Source organism: Pagrus major, chromosome 2 (assembly GCF_040436345.1).
Source record: "Pagrus major chromosome 2, Pma_NU_1.0".
In the NCBI taxonomy this organism is placed as follows: Eukaryota; Metazoa; Chordata; class Actinopteri; order Spariformes; family Sparidae; genus Pagrus; species Pagrus major.
Window position 1 is genome coordinate 23912770 of NC_133216.1, and position 20294 is coordinate 23933063.

Genomic DNA, 20294 nt, shown 5'->3' on the forward strand with positions numbered 1-20294 from the left:
AAAAAAAGAAAAAAGACAGCAAGCTCTTGCCTGTGAAAAGCCGTGCAGCCTTGTCCACTGGGACCGCTGCAACTTTCACAATCCCACAAATCTACAAATGCATTCTGGCTTCGTATGGAGCACTTATCTCTTTCAGCAAGTTGTAAGCAAAGAGCCTGTCATGGTCCTTTGCATGGCTGCGACACAGAACATCCCTGTTGTGTCTTCTTCTGATCAGGAACAGCCTTGGACACTGGTGGCACACTTATCTTCTAAGCATGGGAATACCGAGGAGCGAACAGAACGGCGTGTGAAGAGTGTGCCAAGAGAGCCGTGGAGAAAAAGAAGTGTTTGTGTGAAGTCGTGAACTGCTCCTTGGCAGCCTCGGCTTGACCCGGGTGCACCCAAGTGAGCGCGAGCAGGAGCGCGCATTGCGAAATGGTTTTGCAAGATAGCGCTACGCTTTGGCAACTTTACTGCAGCTGTCAGCACTTTTTTCTGTGCATTTGTGAGATGTGCATGTGTGAATCTAGGCTCTGCAGGTATTGACACTGAGGAGAAGGTGGTTAATGCGGTGAGTCACAGCCTCTTTGTGGGTCAACACTAGCAATTAGTATCAAATTTCTATGATGCACCGACGCTGCTTGCTGCTCTACTGACGCCACCTGAGCTGCAAAAGCACAGGGGGATTAGTTCATGTAAAACAAAAAAAGCTTCTAAATGCAAATTATCCAAACGTGCCACCATGTGTAACATCGCTCTGGGTAAAAGTGAGAAGTGAAACCACACAAAGGGTTTTAAAGACAAACACAAACACAGCTCACGGCCGTGGGTTTCCCTGCATGTGCCCTGGACTACCCCTGGAGCAAGCCAAGTCTTCCAGGCAGCGGGGTCAGAGAGGCAAGCCTCAGCACTGCATAATCATCACCTCAGCCTGCCTCTCCTTCCCTCTGGAAAGTCAGTTTCAACCACTGCGGAGGAGGAGGAGGAGGAGGAGGGGGGATGAGAGGAGACAGTGGGGTTGGCGGGGAGGGGAGTGATTAGGCACTACTGCCTGTCTCTCCCATGCCGGCTGGGCAGAACGCCCTGGCTTCTCCCAGTGTGTGGCACCGAAGATAGGGGGTCAGAGATGGGTGCTTAGATGGGAATAGAGAGGGGAGATGGAGACAGATCCCCAGTGAGATGAAAGCAGGATGAAAGAGAGGGGTGTCACTGAGAAACCTCAGAGCCAACACAGCATGTAGCAGCAGTTCATTTGAGCAACACAAAATGTGAGGAAACTTACAGCAGGGATACAACAAGCACATCTGAAAAAAAGTGGTTAGTTCAGAGCTGGGTTACTTTGAAACATGCGGTGTGTGAAAGTGTGTCAGCAGCATGAGAGGATATCTAAACACTGGACATGTCAGAGTCATCTCCGAGAGAACTTAACATTTGTTTTCAAGTTTGTTTTCTACGAATCATCACATTGTGAATTATTTTGTTAAAAACAAACACACACAGGCTGATCCATTCAATCACAATAAGTAACACGCACTGCTTACAGGGGCTTATTACATGACTGTGGAGCCTCCGGCGTGATTGCATGTTGTCTCAAGTGTTGCGTTTTGTCCAATATTGAGCAACCAGCACCGTCTTCACACTGAAATTCGCTCGGGACGTAATGTCCCTCTCAGCGCATCTAATTACCGTTCAGTGTGGTTTAGCATCGACGCGATCTGTCACCAGCTGGTTACGTTACAAGGGAGAAACATTTCGGAGTAGTACAGTTAGTCTCGTGTTAGCTGTCAGAGAAGAGTTGGATTACTCACCGTCCATCTTTTCAGCCTTTATGATTGTTAACGTCGGTTTCATATCGACAGCTGCCGTCATGATCATCAGACCAGCGTGACTTAATAACGCCGAGCGTCCCTCTTTTTTTTTTAATTTATTCTAACAGCTCCAAATAAAAATTTTTTAAAAAAAAGCCCCCCTACAAACAATATCAGGGAAAATCTTCTCTTCCGTCGGTGCCCCCGCTCAGTTGTACCGGCCGAGTCACCTTCTCTCTCTACAAATTCAGCTTCTTTCAACTTCTCTTCCTCTTTCCCTCTCTCCCTCTCCGATACATGTACACACACTCCCTCTTTTCCTCGTTCTTTCTCACTCACTCACTCACTCACTCACTCACACACTCACTCCTTCCTCTCTATCTGTGGCTATGGGCGTTGCATTTGCACAGAGCCGGAGAGCGACGACAGCTGAAGGGGGCGGTGTTTGGAGGCTGACTTGCCAGTTGATTCACAATTCAATTACAATGCTGCTCCCCCTTCCCCTTCTCACAACCCTTACACACACATATATATATACACACACACACACACACACACACACACATGCACACACTACTACAGTACCACCACCTCCCCCGTGTCTCTGTGGGAACCCACTTGTGCCAAGACCCCCTCCACCGTCATCAGACGCAGTTAGGGAGTCTACTGTACATGTTCCCGCAATTTGCTGGCGTTTTTACAGGGGTGAGAAACACTCTGGAGATGTAAGAGCTTCCGAGTAGCCTGAGAAAACGACTGGAGTAATGTTTTACTCCTATTGCTCCCCAGAACTTCCATTGTACCATCCTTTATGACGTTTTAAGTTTTAAAAAATATCGTTAAAGGGGCACTGTGTAGTTCTGAGGAAGACATCCCAACTCACATATTAATACAAACTCAGTAATGTAAAGTTTTTCCGTAACTCAATTAACAAGCTGTTCTCAGAGGAAAATAAGCTCCCCAGAACACTGTTTGAAGATAGAAAGGTGGCAGGGTCCGCCACATATAAACAAAGTAAAACAGTATGAGTCGTTTCGTCCTTTAATGTCAGTTTGTTTGTTCAGTTTATTCGGTCATGAAAACAAAGAGAGTTTGTTTTACTTAGTTTGTTAAGGCATGAAATAATCAGTCAATTAATTCAAACGTCTTCTCCACAAACTACGTAATGCACCTTTTAAATTACAGATGACACCATGTACGGCCCTGAAGCAGCTGTACTGGAATGTTACAGGCATACTAAATGGGACAGAAACAGCATGGAGTACAATATAATTGCCATATTTGAAACACTGTGAGCCCTTTTAGGAATGTTTAAGGAACAGTATTGTGTTCGTAAGAAAGCAATCTGTCTCTGGAGATGCGTTTTAGATCTTAAAATAGCCGTGTACCAACAAGTTTAGCTGTGGTTCATGTGTGAAGAACTGTTAACTATCCGAGTTAAAAGGACTGTCCTATATTCTGAAGGTCCAGGCTTCCTCATAACTTGTAACTCACCCTCATAAACACCTCAGAGTATTTCCTGTTCACCTTGTCCTGATCAATAAAAGCCACGTCTCTTTACTCAGCTGCATCAGGAATTAATAAAGAGGCACATCTTTGCAAACAGGAACATATCTATACAAGTGAAAATGAGGTATATACACATATATTTAAAAAAAACAAAACATCTGGATATTAATATCAATCGAACTGGGTCTCCTGTCATCAAGACTATCAATGGAAATTCAGTTTGAACAGGGCAAACTGCCTGTTCTAATTCTCTGCCTGTTTTTTTTCTTCTTTTCTTAGACTTTCGTGCTTTCTTATCTGCAATAATCAGGAACAATGACCATGCCTTACTGGAAATTGAATCAAGAATTTGTTCTGCCACTGGAAAAGAACAAAGACTAAGAGCAAGACTGGGCTCTCGAGCCACAGCAAGGCTCCACTTTGAGCAAAGCACTGCCATTAGGGAACACCTCCCATGGCATCAGAAATAGATTATAATGGTGATAAGTTCCACTGGAACCTACTGCTTATAATGAAAGTGCTCAAACAATAAGAAACTAAAGGAATAGTACAGACTATTTTGTTTGTTAATGCAACAATCTGATGGGTTTCTTTGAGACGTCAGCCCTCTTCCTCCACACATGCAACCTCGTTAGAGTGAGTCATATGGCGCAACCCACGACGCACGTCAATATGATACTTCTGCATGTACTCCCTGCATGTGTTTGCATGGAAAATGGGGAGCCAGGGGTATTGATCACACATGGATTTTCAAACCGGTGGTACTTCGGCGGCTCCATTAGCAGCCCTGGATCAGGTTTCATTGGCCTGATAGGAGCCATCGTCTGGGAAGAGTGCTGGTGGGTTCTGCGGTGAGAGGAGCAGCCTCACCAGGGGCAAAGTGGAGGGGGTGATGGAGGAGAAGAATGGAAGCGGGGGAGCAGTACCTCTCACTTCATCACAGTCAGTCAGTCTCTCACTCTCTGTGACTGGACCTCTTTGTTTTCTGTTAATGAACTCCCTCGTATCTGTTCTTAAAAGGACAGCCCGGGTGCCTTTCGTGCCTGAAGGCAGCCATTAGAGGTTTAATGGTGTTGCTGACTAATATCTGGGCTGGCGTCACTGTAGCCAATTCCAAATTGGGTTTTCCTCTCCCTGTCTTCTCTTCTTTACATTGGATTTTATTTTAGTAGTATGAATTTATACCAATTAATTTTCACATTTCGAATGTTCCTCATGATGCATGTTATGACATTTTCCACATTTCCCTCATATATTTTGCACATTCCTATTCAAATCTGTGTAGTTCTTTCATTTAAATAACATATTGTGTTATTCATATTTTGTTGTTAATTTTCATTTTTCTATCTATGCTTCTTGACATTCAGCAGTTGCTCCTTATCTTTCTTTATACGTACTATGTTTATTGTTTTGCACCGACACACCTTGGAATATTCCTTGAGTGCCAAAAACCCACTTGGCAATAAACCTGATCCTGGTGCAGATTTGTATTCTAGTTTTGTGTACTGAAAATTATGATTAAAAACAGAACTATTAAAAAAAAGGTTGGGAACAAACTGATTACAAAAGCATTGTTGCTTTAAATTCCTCTTAGGAAACAACTGAACATATTTCTGTCCTGGTATCTCAGAACAGTGTGTTACTGTTTCTCAGAGCAATGACCATTTCTATTGCTTAGACAGCCTGCTGTACAATGACCCTGAAGACAAACACATTTTTATGAACAGTACACTGACATGAGAAAAATGATTTGTACTAAAAAAAAAAAAAAAGCAACAGCTTAATACTAAACACGCGGTTTATCTCCATAAAGATCTCTGTATCAACTGCTTGTGTCAAAGTTTTGCACAATACGAACCCCCCCCCAAAAAACAGCTATTGTTGAAACAAACTGTGTCATTTCCTATTTAGAAAGAGGGATTGTTAATTGTCTTACACTGGTAAAACAACCAGGCAGTCTGTCGGCTGAGGACACATGTCCCAGATCAAACAAGTTTTGGTTTCTGTGTCTCTTTTCTTCACCTGGCAAATGCTGTTGCCATGGTTTTGACAGTTAGCCGGCTTCACTCATTTGCGTTGCAGTAAAGCACGCCCAGCTGAAGCAGCTCTCTCTCTCTGTGTCTCTCTCCTGCTCGCTGTCTGTCTCTCACTGGCACATCTGTGTTGTCTGCCTGTCTATAATCCTCACATGTAACCGTTGCACCTGCTACTTTTCACAGAGTTAACTGAAAGGTTATTCCATTTAGAGCAATCCATACAGCTGTCAAGTGATATTTGTCTTTGAAGCCGGAGCCCTTGCAGCAAGCCAGGAGAGTTTGGGTTACTTTGACTATTCCAGTTTCAAACATGAGACCTTCCTTTCACATGTAGAAATGTGAAATCAGAAATGATTACTCCAGTCGAGACAAAATCCAAGTGTAAATCATCTCAAGACAATGTGGCCCTAACAGGTTTGGTGTGTTGTGTGAATGGATAGCATTTAGCATGTGATCAATCAGTCAGTCATTTACAGACACTCAAGCACACACACACACACACAGACACACACACACACAGAGACAGAGGGAGCAGACAGTGTAACAGTAAAACAGTGGGGTCCTTGTGGCCTCTGTCTAGCAGCTCAGTCTCAGCTCTATCTGTGGTGGATGCTGTCTGAAGGTGCCACAGGCTGGATGCACTCCTGCTGAGATCAGAGGGTTAGCTGGGACAAGAGCGGTGTATCCCTGTGTGTGAGTGTGTGTGTGTGTGTGTGTGTGTGTGTGTGTGTGTGTGTGTGTACATCTTTCTCTTGTGCCTCACATTCCCAAATCTCCCCCGAGAGCGCGCGCATGTATGTGTGTGTGTGTGTGTCAACGCACGCATGTGCCTGTGTGTGTGCGCTCTGCTAAATTGTGTGCATGTAAGTGCACTGGGAAAGTAGCAGGGCCTCCCTGAACAAAGGCTCAGCTCTTTTCTGAACAATTAGCTTCGCTAAAAAGGACATCTCTTCCTCCATTAGCGGCACCACGTGCCCCCCATCACTCCATTGTGCAGATAATTCAATTATCCCCACCCCCCTCCGAGTCTCTTTGCCTCCCAGACCTCCCTCTTCTCGTCTTGCCCTCCCTCCTCTCTTTCACCACCGCACTCTCAGATAAAGCTCCACTAGTCCTTGTAGCTGAGGGGAAAATACATCAGTCTGCGGTTTTAATTCATCTCTCATTGAATAAATGAAGGCTATACATTATAGTAAGAAAAACCACTCAAAAGAGTGGTGCATTTTGAAAAGATAATGATCTGTATGGCTGGGAAAATACAGTTGCTGGTTGTTGTTAACTGTTGTATCGATGCACTTTATATTGAGTGATTATGAGGAATTGAGCTGTACCTACTATAGCACGGACTGAATTCAACTATGACTGCACATTACGGGACACAGTAAGAGGTATTCACTCCAACCATTACTGGTTTACACTCATTGTAGTTAACAGTCTGTGAATATTGCTGCGCTCATGATATAAACATTAAAACAATGGGAGGTCTCTCTTAGGATTCATTAAAGCACCACCTTTCCTGATGAGCTGGCATCTGTTGCATCATCACCCGTCAGTGATTGCATGCGTCTTCAGAACTGCATGTTCTCCAACTGAAGTGGTTTGTAATTAGTCACCGCGCTAAGAGAAACTTGCCAAACGAAACACTTCCTAGAAATAAAACTCGTAGAAGTCTGGGAAGGGGAGGTGTTTGAAAATCTGGTGCTTTGCTGATGCTTCAGAGCAGAACATCTCTTTGAAAAGGCAAACAGGAAAGTATCTTTCTTCAGGCAGGCGACATGGCCAAGAGCTGGGTATTTTCGTGAGGGAAAATACTGATTCTTAAGGTCAAGAGTATTTATTGAGAAAAGCGCTCACGTTAATGGCTTATCAAAAGAAAAAGTATATTCACCAGAAATTACTCTTTGAGATAGTTTCCTTTTAGTACTTTGAGTTGTGGGATAGAAATTCCAGGGCGACTTTATCTGTGAATGGCCTGATTTCAATGCACAATGCAATCACTTCTCAGAAGTCCAGTGCTAAATCTGGGTTACAAAATTTTGTAACCCAGATTTCTAAGAATACTTACAAATGTACAGTGGAGTAGTAACAGATTGTCTCTTTCCTCTTTTTACTGACTGACACCTCTTGCCTAAGAACCATCATTGCACTGTGCAGTTCAAATCTAGGACCATGGCAGCGGTGTAGCCCATTCCTCCACAGTTGTCTGTCGCTTTTCCGTGTTTCCACTCTTGTTTTGTTTTATTGTTGGAGGGGGAAGTGTGCGCCGGCCTGATTAGCATCACTGTTTCCTCCTTTCCCATAACCCCCCAGACCCCCGCAGGCTGCCTGTTTACTTTTAGAAATAAAAAATGGGCCTGCGCCCGTGAGGACGTGCCCCTCATCAGAGGCGAAAGCACCCCCCACCCCCACCCCAAGGCCCCACATCTCAGATCCTCCTCCCCTCGGCTCCTCTCCTCCCACCAATGCTAGTCCTGTGACTTATCCCTCTCCTTATCCGTCCTCTCTCCTCAAACTGTATTCCGCCCACTCTCCGTTGCTTTCCACCCCGTCCCCCCTTCTCTTCCAACTGTCCAGCTGTCAAATCACATCAAATAAAACAGGCCAATGGTCCCTGAGTGCCAGATCACAGCTGTGTCTGCGTGTACTAAATGGGAGGGTATGTTTAAATGTACAGTGAACTCATGAGTGCCTGGGAGTGAGTGGATGTGTGTGTGTGTGTTTTGAGTGTGTGTGTCTGTGTGTGTCTGTGCCCGCTTTACTGAATGGGAGGATGCAGTAATACAATACACACCAGAGTGCAGGGTGTGAATTTAATGAATGAATATGTGGAGTGTGCATCACTGCAGGATGTTGGTGGAGTGTGTCTGCATGTGTGTGATATCTGTGCCTGGATTTCAATGAGATCGCACAGAAACACACACCCACGCACACACATACAGTGAATTTCCACAATGGGAGTTTACAGCAGGCCCTGTGGTGTGAGTGTTGGATAGTGAAGAGTAGAGCTGGGTTAGTGTAAACATCACCATGGCATGGCTGTTGTCAGGAAGCAGTGTGTGTGACATTGGGCTCTGGGCCAAACATGCGATGGTCCTTTAACGTCCAACATCCCCGCCTCACATCTGCTCTGCGCTCTTTCTTTCTCACACTCGCACATTTCATTTTAACAACACCCAATCCATTCTCGGAGAAGTGACTTGAGCTTGTTAACTTTCAAGGTTAAATAAAATATATCAAGCCATATATCCAGGACAGTGGATTTAGTTTGCAAGATACTTAAGAGTGTTGTCAAGGACTTACCTGCTATACTTGCTTTTAAAAGTAACTGGTTTTACTTTTATTTGTGATCACCTAGTAACTATTTGTGCCAGTAAAAAGGTTTTCAAACAACATTATGTAACTTTTTTACCTTACAATATCAGCTTCAAAATCATGTTGATGGTACACACACTTGTTCGTGCACTATGTAACTTCAGTGAGAGGGTAGGATCACAGTGTTACAAACATGTTTAATTCAACATTAAAGTTTTCAACATTGTTATGTTGTAATGAGTTACGGCAATGGCAATGAGTTACAGCAATGGTTTATCCAGCTCACAACTGGGTGTTTTTCCTGGATCACCACTCTCATAGCATCCTTTGGGCCACAGCGGCCTCTTTTTCAGCAAAAACACCTCCAGAAAATCAGTGTGCACTACTAGCACCGAACGACAGACACAGTTAGCAATTAGCTGGTTAACCATAGTGGGATTCTTAGCAGCAAAAGAGACAGATATTTCCCTGAGGAGTTGGTGGAGACCAAAAACGGAGAGTTAATTTTCACCAGGTGATCAGAAACACAACTCCAAATTATTGTTGCTTTGTCACATCTGGATGTGTAAATAAGCAAATGTTTGCCTACTAGTTAATCACAATAGATGATCAATTATGAAAGTTAAATGAATATTGTAAGAGGAGGAGGTTTGAGTTAATTTTTCAGTTGATTGATTCAGATGTTCCCGCTGATCAAATAAAGTAATTGTTGACTGTTAAGAAAGAAAAACATCATCATAATTAAAACTAGCACAACCTCATTGGATACAAAAATGGATGGTAAACACGTGTGACTACAAAGCAGAATTCTCTGAAGTGCCAAATCACTAACACAGCAGGAGGAAGCTGACAACGGTTGCACCTCTATTTCTAATTATATACTAATTGAATACGAGGGTTCTGAAATAGGAAGTGCAAATTATTCAAGGGGTGACCATGTTTTCAGTTTGAGAGAAATGAGTCAAAGCAACCGCTACAGGGAGTAGAGACTGTGTCAGGGGTTATGTAGCCGCTTCTGAGGTTAGCACAGACTCATAACGTTGTAATCCGGTGGCACAAAACCTTCAGCAGCTTGATATGACACCACCGGCAAGAGCAAAATGACTGTAACAGCATCTCCAGGTGGCTCGAATGCTCTTAGACCTGTGCTCTGTATCGTGTAGGATTTAGGAGAAGGATGAGAAAAAAAAAAAGGTCAACGCTCGGTCATTTTTTTCCACTCAGCAATGTTTATGTCAACGGTTTAGCGCTGGGAGCAATGAAGTGAGGGCTCCGAAGGAGTGTGTCTCTGGCAACAAACATCAGCAAATCCCATCAAATCCTGACTCCCTCTCATACACACACACACATACGCACACTCAACCCCCCTCCACCTCTCTAGAGACCAAACCAGAGGCTTGGGAAAAAGATGGCCGCCCTTTGGCCCCCTGTCTTGCCCCCTGCATCCAGCTCAGGGAGGTGACGGAAGAAAGCTTGTGCCCCCCAGCACCCCTGCCCTACTCCCGTGGCGTGCGTCCCAGTCCAGCAGCATCAATCACTTTTGAGGACGAGTAGAGGCCGGAGTCAAACACAGGCAAATGCACTGGAAGGAATGTTCCAGTTTAAAATAAAACTCATTTGAAAAAAGGGAAAGAAAAAAAAATAGAAAGAAGCAAGAAAATGCAGGACATTTGGTTGTCCCCAACACAAAAGAGGGAGAGAGGCAGAGAGTAAAAGAGAGAGAGAGGGGGTATCTGGTAAACGCATTGCCCTCAGGGTCAACATCACCAACTCGCCAAGTGGAAACTGTGTGTGTGTGCCTACGCTGAAAATCTAAATGAGGGAGTTAAAAATGTGTGTGTCAAGATCACAGACATGAATGCTAGAGTGTGACTAATCGCCCATTCAGCATTCCGGTTAACACAAAGTCTTTTGTTGGCTCGAAGACGTTTATTCACAGTTAACAATTGACTATTTTTGATCATTATGAAGCATGCACAGTGTGAGTAAAAACATGGTGAGTTGTGTCACCTTTCAGCTGCATCAAAGTTGCTAACAAGTAGCATAGCTATCTATTATAATTGATGGGAAATGATTATTTTATAGAAGGTTAACTTTATCAAAAATAATTACATTTAAAAAATAATGTCAAGGTAAGGGTCTAACAAGGACAGTAAATGTTTTCTTCCAGTACCTCTTATCTGTTATCTCACGGTACTGTATCTGTGTCCGTTTCTTACCTGTAGGGCACACATCGTGTCCGTTGGGTACCTCCTGCAGGGTTATATCCTGGATGTAAAGGGGCTGTGACGGGTAGTACTGCTGCTGAGGGTGAACCACACCTGGGAACTGGGTGTGAGGACCCACTGCCACCCCTCCACTCTGCCTCTGGAGACAATTGTAACACAGTATGGGTAAGGCTAAAATGAACTGAGCAACATCGAATAGATCCATGCTGTTATTCTGATAGTTTGCATCTGTATGTTTGGTTTTATCTGCTTATGGGTGCTGTTAAACTTATATTGTACAAATCACTTAGCTCAGTGTGAAATCATACATAAACCACTGAAGGGGCAATTTGTGAGTGTTTTACTATTCATATATGATTGAAAACAAATCAGTGTGTGTTTTGTAACAATTAAAGGACCAGTGTGTGGAATTTAGAGGCATCTAGTGGTGATTTTGCAGATTGCAACCAACTGAACATCCCTTTTCTCACTCTCCCGAACGGGGTGAGAATTGAAAATGTCCTCTCTATAGTCAGTGTTTGGTTTGTCCATTCTGGGCTACTGTAGAAACATGGTGGTGCCACATGGCAGATTCCATGGAAGAGGACCCACTATCTCTGTAGATATAAAAGGCTCATTCCAAGGTAATAAAACCTGACAATCCGTTCTTTCCGGTGATTATACACTAATGAAAACATGATTATGAACATCATATTCCATTTCTGCCCCTGAATCCTCCACACTGGACCTTTAAGTTTAATCAGAGTTGTATTTGTTAACCAATGAGAAACATTTATTTCTGTGGATGGGGATGGAGTGAAAGATTAAGCTGGAAACAACTGATGAAACTGTCCAGTGGCTTTGGCCGATAGCGTGACCTTGGGTTTTAAAAAAAACATTTGTTTTTTCATTGTTTTACTGCACAGATAACCCTTGCAGCTAAATTTGACTCATTCAGTTTATCTTCGCCGTGTTGTTTTATCCTGCTTATCACAGAAGTGTTCACGTAAGAGGCTGCACTAAAGGGGAAGTCAGCAGTCAACAGTTGACTCTCTCTCGAAGAGATATGAAATTCTGTGTGGATACAAGAGATAGTATAGGAAGAAGATAGCCACTCTGCCATTTTTAGCATATCAAAACCTTCATTCGACGACAAACAAAAAAACTCAATAGATATTGTTGGATGTTTGTGTTTGACAGTGGTGTGAACATGGGGTTCAGATTTTTCTCACAGTCTCACTAGATATAATGTGCTCTTTTGAACTTACCATGCAAAATACGTAATAAAATATATATTTACATAAATGTTTTTTGGTCCCTTCTTTGAAAGTACATATTCATTTCACAAAAGTTTCTAAGACTTTGTCATTTAAAGAGCAAGAACTGATCATTTCCCTTCAAGGACGTGAAATTGTCTGTCATATGTTATATGTCATATGTAAGTGATAAACTGGCTGACAGAGTGACTGCCGATCTGATAAGCCCGGCCCCATTTAAGCACAGCAGCATTTATCAGTAGCCAGCCAGCTTTATGGATGACAAACACGACCAGATCAGGGAGGCCAGTTTACGACGTCCTTTAGAGGTTTTGCGTGGGACGCTGCCTTATCCTATCAGTCCAGGTCCAAGTTAGATAGGCATGGAGGGAGCCACATGGATTATTTATGGATCAGACAGATAGGCTGCGATAGATACCGGTGGAGATGTTATCGACACCGTAATATTTTTGATCAGATCAAGTCTAGAATAACTTTGAAGTGGTGGTCAGTCAACAGTTTGTAAAAATGAACAGGGACGGCTAATGATAAGCTCAAAGAAGCCTTAAATGCTTTTTTCAATTAGAACTAAGTAATAGTATACATACACTGTACAATGTTCCATTTATATATGTATTTCTAGTCCACAATTGCACATCTTAAAGGTGCAATATGTAAGAATATTAGTTGAAAACATTCAAAAATGAACTAAAATGATCAACAGAATGTGAGGAAATAACAGTTTTGACGTTATGATGTCTTTGTATTGCGTTGCAGAGATATCTACTGAAGTTAGCATGCTAACCAGCTAGCCTCACCCTGTCCCAGTTCGAAAAACACTCCCCCGGGGCTCCCAGTTCACAGTCTGTACCGCTAGCTGCATGGCTAACTACGCTAACAAGCTAATGCGGCTACAGTTGGCAGCAGTAAGCGGTCACTCTGGTCATATGCTGCCCCCTATTTGTTTTGAGTATGAATTCGACAGGTGAACAATTTTTGCCTGTTGCACCTTTAATCAATCTGAGTCATATTAACATTAAAATGTGACCTTTATCAGCCACAACCAGACCAAACAGCATCATTGATTTGATTTGATTTAATTGGCTCTGTAGATGCTTGTCCGTTTCTACCCTGTAGTGCTATAGTAATTGAAGCAAACACAGACACCAGCATGGTCTTAAATGTGATTACAGCTATAAATAATGTTTTACATAAATACAATGATTAGAATGGGAGTGTATTATATGCCAAATGCTTGTGACAGGATAAGTTAATAGTCTGTGTCATATTGAAAGCACCAAGACCTTGACAAATAACAGCAAATAAGTCAACATCTGAATAAAAAAAAGCCCAGCAGTCTTCCACATTTCACTCCTTTGACATCTGACTAGGCTGAGACATTGATTACATGCTTTATCTCCGCGGGATCATCCAGCAATATCTTGTGCAAGGTCAAATGATCTGACTGATTAATGTACTAGGTTTTTGTTTTTGTGCCTCGAGTCTAAAGCTTTTAGAAGCCTATATTAAGTCTTGAATGGCATAACAGATTTGCTTATTGACGTGTTTTCAATCACACTTCTCTTAACTTTACCCATGGAGTAAGTAAATTGAAAGGTACATTTTTTTTTTAAAGTGACTACGAGGAACTTTCAGTTTTTGTTGATTCTAGTGGCCCCTTTTGACAAAAGCACCTGCTGTTCTAAAGATCTTTGCTAGCGCGTGCCGGCGGCGTGTGCATTTGTTTCGGAAGCAAGACATTTGCAACTCACTGTTCTCACATAGTGTCACATGAATATACTTTACATTGCAGTATTAATTTCTTCAATCATTCATTCGTTATCAGGTGTGTTTAGGTTATTCGCCCCCTAGTGGTTCTAAGAAGGAACTGCAGCGTATTCAGTTAGCGAAAGGTACCTGTGTTTTAAGGGAATCGTACAGATGTAATTAATACCAATAGTAATAGGCTGCAGTTTGTGCATGTTGGCCCACTATGTTGGATCTCTATGGAACTTGTTAATATCATTAATGATTTCCTGCATTGACGAAATTAAATATTTGCCATGAAAAAAAGGCCTAGGCTGCGTCTGGAATCACTCTCTTTTTATCTTAGTGCACTTTATTTCCCCTCTGGCATTTTATTATGTCCGGTGTTAAGTTCATGCACTGTACAGTACATTCAGAAAGTCACAGAAAAAGTAACCCATTCCATGTATATTACTTTCTGCTATAAATCCTGCAACAATACATTTTATAACTGTGAAAATCACCGTCACGAGACGGTCTGAGATCTCGATTTACTACTCACTTTTGAGTGAACAACTTAGTGTCGTACTAAGAACTACTCATTTCGCCACACTTACTGACGAGGGGAACGTGTGAACGAAGGACTGATCTCTGACACAGCCCTAGTCATGTTCTGCAATATCAATATCTGTAAAGAAAACTAAATCAGAGGAGCTAAAAGTCTGTTGCTTATATTTCATGTACTACAGTACTCAACAGTACTTCAGGCTGCTTGGAAGCCCTGAATTTGTTGCACTGTTCTCTGCATGCAGTCTTTGTGAAGCATATAACACACTGACAATGACTAAAGTGTAAACACATCAGGCCCTGCTGCTTTTCGCTCATGTTTCATGTAAATTCAAGAGAATGGTGCCACCTGGCTGACCCAGGATCACCTTTTTGACCACGTCTGCCCTGGTATACAGTAGTCTCAATTTCAAAGGCAAGCCCCACCACCTGAGCCAATTAGGAGCCAGGGAGCTGTATCCTTCTATGTTTTCTATCAGGCCAGGGTGGGGTTACATTTGCATATAACCTCAGTCTCTTATCCTAATGTGCCGGCGCTCTGCATACAAATGGAGGCATTTATTTTGCCGCTCCTTGGCCTTCACCCTTCAAATGCTCATCTGACAGGAATCCCAATGTTCCCGGCTGCCACTGTCTCTGACTCTGTATTCAGCTCTCTCATTTGGAAAGCGTTAAGAGCCTTGGTGTTCTTGCAAACAGACCGCTGCAGAGCACTGTGCGGGTGTCTCAGCCGAGGAAAGTGTTATTCAGCAGGGGTGGTCGGACTCCAATTTGATTGGTTAGTGGCAAGGTTGGAGGCCTACAGGTCTCTGTATTTACAATATTACCCGCTAAAGAGAAGTGCAACTCGGCGCGGGGTGGTTGTGCAACACAGAGGAGCTCACGCAGGCGATTTCACAGCCTTGTAGAAAATCGTCTTGTTCAACATTGTTTCCTAACTTTTGACGAAATCATGAAGAACAGTGTGTACAGATACAGGCTCTATTAGTGCAACTCTGCTGGACCAACCTCAACAGGAAAAATACTCAGATAGAGCGTGTTCCTGTGAGGTGATGGGATCCAGAGTTGCTAAAACACATACGAGCACACAGCTCATATGCACCTCCTGCACGCATTCCTGCACTGCCATGTGGCTGAGCAGCACGCACACACACACACACACACACACACACACACACACAAACTCTCATTCCCTCACGCTCCTGGCCGGCTGTGTGGCAGGTAGCTGAGGCAGCCCTAACACTGGGGTAATTTACGAGGGAGGTCTTACCATTGCGCCCAGACGGTCACAGGGGTGAAGGGCCGGGTAGGAAGAAACTGGATCCATGTAGTAACTCATCACGGACGCTGCGGACAGGAGAAGCAGGGCCTGCTGAAGGGATCAACACGCAAACAGAGGAGGCAGGGTGGAGTGACCTATCTATCACACGCTGTTTACACTCTGTGTGCAAGTGTGTGGTATATACTATGAGTGTGTGTGTGCATTAGGTGTGTGGGAGAGGAGGAGGGAGGGGGGAGAGGGTAAAAAAAAAAAGAAGAAGAAGAGAAAGAGAGGAGAGTGAGACATTTGAGCTGCAACATCAGCTGCACAGCGTCAAGGCTGAAAACTGTAGTTTTAAAACACACAATATCACGTCATCACATCCAGATTGGATCAGATTTAGGTTACAGCTCTTACAGGAGTGTTTTGATGTATCTCTTTTAAAGTAAAGCCTGCTGATTTTCATGTAAAAAAAAAAAAAAGGGATTTCGGATGAAGCATTTCCATCACTTCTCTCCTCCTCCTCCTCATCCTCCTCTCCTCCTTCCTCTTCCTCTCCTCCCTCCCCTCCTACACACTCTGCTTATCACTTAACATTGTTTACTTGGAGCAGCGTCAACAAAAAGAGTGCACAAACTGAGCTGGAGGATTGCATTAGAGGTGGGTGGGGGGGAATGGTGTACATGGACAGTGGCAGGTCCCATCCTCCTCACATTCATATGTTAAGCAATTTGGCATATCTAGTTTGGCGGCAGCTGCTGACAGATTGAGGGGAGATGCGCAACTGCTCAATGCGTGCAGATGTTCACGGGCTCAAAAAGATTCGGATGCTCTTGTTGGAGGGAAAAAAAGTCCCCTTACAGTAAGTGAAGAATGTGCAAATCAGTTCTGTCATTCAATTGCACGCATGCACCTTTGGGCTTTGACAATGTCATTGATTTGATGGGAGAGAGGGGGGAAAAAAAGAAATAAAAGAGAAAAGCATCCATATGGCTCCAATTATGGATCTAATTTAGCTCTATAAATAGATCCTACTTACACATTGTGTATTTAGAGTATTTGAAGGCGGTCTCAAGCTTACACAATGAAGGAAAAATCAAAATAAAGAATGTGGAGAGAGGTGAAGTTCAGGTTGGAAAAAAGCGTAAAAATGCGCATGCAACTTTACTTTGCTGCGGCAATAAGCAGAGATGAATCAGGTCGAAAGCGGAGCATCTCAATTAAAAGAAGAAAAAAGAAAAAAGCGCGCTGCTGCACGCTTCGTGAGAAATTCCTGACGGGAAGAAAAGCAGACAACTTTTTTAAAAAGCCAACACTTTCACCCTGACGCATCAAAGCAGCAGCGATGGTATCACTCATCTCCTCACCCTCATCAGTCCATGTTGGTAGAATAAAAAAAAAAAAGTTTGCACTTACCGACCGACCGCGGCGGAATGAGAAGTTTCCTGTGAAGTGGAGGCGCCGGGCAGCTGAGCGGTGTGACAGCTGAGGAGCGGTGGACTGCAGAGATGCTGTACCTGCTCGCAGCGAGTCCCACAGAGGAAGGAATATTAAGCACACTTTTAGTCCCTCCTCCCTCAATCATACGGTGATCCTCTCCAAATTCTGCTCTCCTGACTGTGTGTGCAGTCTGTGGACTTCACATGCAGCCGCAGCACAGGTGTAAACTTGCAGAGAGAGTGTAGTGAAGTGGGCAATACAGTATGGGTGTAGTGTAGACCTAACTTTTCCCAGTCTAATATCCATCCGTGGGTGAAGTATGTTCATCCAGTTAGTCAGCTGGGAGGTTTGCAGGGAAGTTACACAATGAAACACAGAAGGTAACAACTGATGTGTCATTTTAAACTAATTTCTTAAATAACCCTTAATCTTGTTTTGGGCAACGGTTTAATAAAACTGCCTGTTTGAAATGAAGCAAAATTTGAATGAAGTTTGGCTTATTTGTTGGTTTGTTTTCCTCTCACGTAAGGACAAAAGTCTTGCTGTGGAAAATAGCAGGAAAAGAGGCAGGAAAACATCACACGGAGAGGAGGGGTGTGATGTTAATGACAATGGCTGATCTTCCTGTGAAACATCTGTGTGTGCGTTCGTGTGCCACATCAGGTAGAGGTTTGGACATTTATGTTCATCCATTTTTCAATCAAACCATCATATTATGTTTTACATTTTCTGCTGAATATCTCCTGGTGTAGATTCCAATAGTCCTGCGTGGTGAACCTCTAAAATCTGGCATCAGGGCGAGCCATTTGAGGGACTGTCACTGTCAAATCAATTTGTTTTCTGGTCTTGCCAGAATGCACCTGAGAAGCGTCTGCTTCTTGAATATTTATTTACTCTACATCACTGACTATCATCTCATCCCCCACCTTGTCTACCGCCTAAGCCCAACCAACGGCGTGTGGGCCGCTGATTAAAGCTATGACAGAAATGTTGACCACTCTTCTGCGAAATGAGAAGTCCCCCCCACCCTCCACCCCCACTACAACGCAAGATCTACATCCACCTGCTGTGATAGAAATAAGTGATAACCAGGTAAGAGTGAGAAGCTTTATCTGTGTGCTTATTTATCGCTTTATTTGTTTATTTATTTCCACGCTGCAAGGTCACAAGCTTTCCGCTGCATTGCTACCTAACAGCACAGAGTGCAGTCTCTCTCTCTCTCTCTCTCTCTCTATCAGCTTAACACTCAACACTTGCGAGTCATCTGAAACACCTTGTGACTCCATGATAATTCCGTGACCCCAGTGCAGCATTTGTTTGAATTAGAAAGTGCACGGTTCAAACTTCCTGACAGCCCCTGCTCTTAACAGTAAATCTTGAAAGTAGGAGTAAGGAGGTGTGTGTGTGTCTGTGTGTGTGTGTGTGACTGTGTGAGTGAAGAGCGGGGTGGGGTCAAGTCCAAGGTGAGAGGCGTGAAGAAGTACCATAAGGGGCTCAGTGGCAGGGAGCCTGCATTTTCTCAAGACCTCGTCTGAATCCCTCTGCTTTCAGCGGGCCTCAGCGCCTCAAGGCCCCCGGGGGACACAGATGGGCAACACGTCGAGGGCAAAAGGCGAGGGTATGACTTATTGCCATGTGGAGAGAAAAGCACAGGACGCGCCCCTACGATGAGACCAAATTGAATAAAAGCGGCGATGAATGCGATCCAGATCTCCAGCCGATGCCCCGGCAATGCTGTTTCAATTAGCTGGCTCACCAGTTCAAAGGCGAGGTCCTCGATACACTTCTGCTCCGCATGAAGCCACTATCATCATGTTGCCCCCTTGCCTTTTCGCCCCCCGATTATGGGAGAATGGTGCCACCTTTTTCCGATCAGAGCCCCCATCTATGTGCCGGCTGGGGCTCATGTTTTGCATTAAACAGATAGTGAACGCCTCGCCGTCACCGCCAGTAAAAGCCATCAGTCAAAAGACCTGCAGGGGTTTTTATGGCCTCCATCATCACTTGCTTGGTGAAATCTTACAGCGCTCTTGCATCTACATCAGCTGTGAATTTAACCAGGCCAATCGCTTCAATCTGTTAACAAATTGCACAACTTCAGAAGTGCGTCTTGTAAATACCAAAGTCCAATTTAGCGTGCAGGTGATACACCAATAATCCTTTTTAGGTTATGTGGAAAACAGATGTGTACAAATATGAGGCATAAACATTGTCAGGTGATGTTGTATAAAGAGCGAGAAACTCCAAACGGGGTGGAGGTGGGGGTTGGTGGATGGGCCGGGACTTTCACTCAGGACACTGCTGTTCATGCTGTTCATGAAACCAAAGGTCAGTGGTGATTTATTTATACGCAAGGCCATAAGTTGACCGATGATGCACAAAACGTCATCTTTTCCTAAACCTAACCAAGTAGTTTTGTTGCCTGAACCTAACCAAAACACAACTATTACATGTTTCGTTCTGTTTTGTTGCCATGAAAACAAAGGTCACCTGTCCACCAAAGTGAAAGGGAAGTATTGGTGTATCACCTGAATACTACCTGCATATGTACTGCACCCAATTACAAAGTTGTAAATGGACTTTCTATAGCGCTTTTCGAGTCTACTGACCCATTCACGCACTGATGGCAGAGTTCTGCCATGCAAGGTGCCGACCCGCTCTTCAGAAGTGATTTGGGCTCCAGTATCTTGCTCAAGGATACTTCGACATGCAACCAGGTGAGCAGGGCACTCGAACCAGCGACCTTCTGATTAATGGAAGATCCACTCTACCTCCTGAGCTACAGCCGTTGTGTTGTTTGTTCGCAGATTGATTAGACCTATTTAACTGATAGAGGTCAATTTCTACCTGAATATCTGAAATCTTTACAGGTCCAATTTGTAAGAAAGTTGATTTTTGAGCCTGATTCCCAACTCATCAAATACTGACGCTTTGGGATAGCGGTCCACCAACCTACAATCCCAAAGCGTCAGTGTTTGATGGTTTGGGAATCGGACTGAAAAATCAGCTTTCTTACAAATTGGACCTTTGAAACAATGCTTGAATAAATGATTATCTGTACTATGCTGACATAATGGCATATTCCTCAGCTGAAACCACCAGGACATAAACATTTTGACAGAATGTTTCCATGACAGATTCACTCTCCACCTTGAAAGTTACAGTATCTG

The 20294-nt window shown here is 43.7% G+C and overlaps 1 protein-coding gene across 3 annotated transcripts in view; it reads right to left on the minus strand.

Moving 5' to 3' along the window:
- ets1 (v-ets avian erythroblastosis virus E26 oncogene homolog 1) overlaps window positions 1–17185 on the minus strand; it is a 39458-nt gene extending 22273 nt beyond the window's left edge. For 2 of the 3 annotated variants that reach the window (XM_073484659.1, XM_073484652.1), the window contains exons 1-3: window positions 17101–17185; window positions 15694–15888; window positions 10867–11014 (exon numbers count right to left, since the gene is read on the minus strand). In XM_073484659.1, coding sequence (XP_073340760.1) covers window positions 10867–11014; window positions 15694–15762 — 217 coding nt within the window. In that variant the 5' untranslated portion in view covers window positions 15763–15888; window positions 17101–17185. Of the gene's footprint in view, window positions 1–1790; window positions 2111–10866; window positions 11015–15693; window positions 15889–17100 lie in introns of those variants that run through there. The other variant, XM_073484665.1, reaches the window with a different exon arrangement.
- Window positions 17186–20294: the final 3109 nt, after the last annotated feature.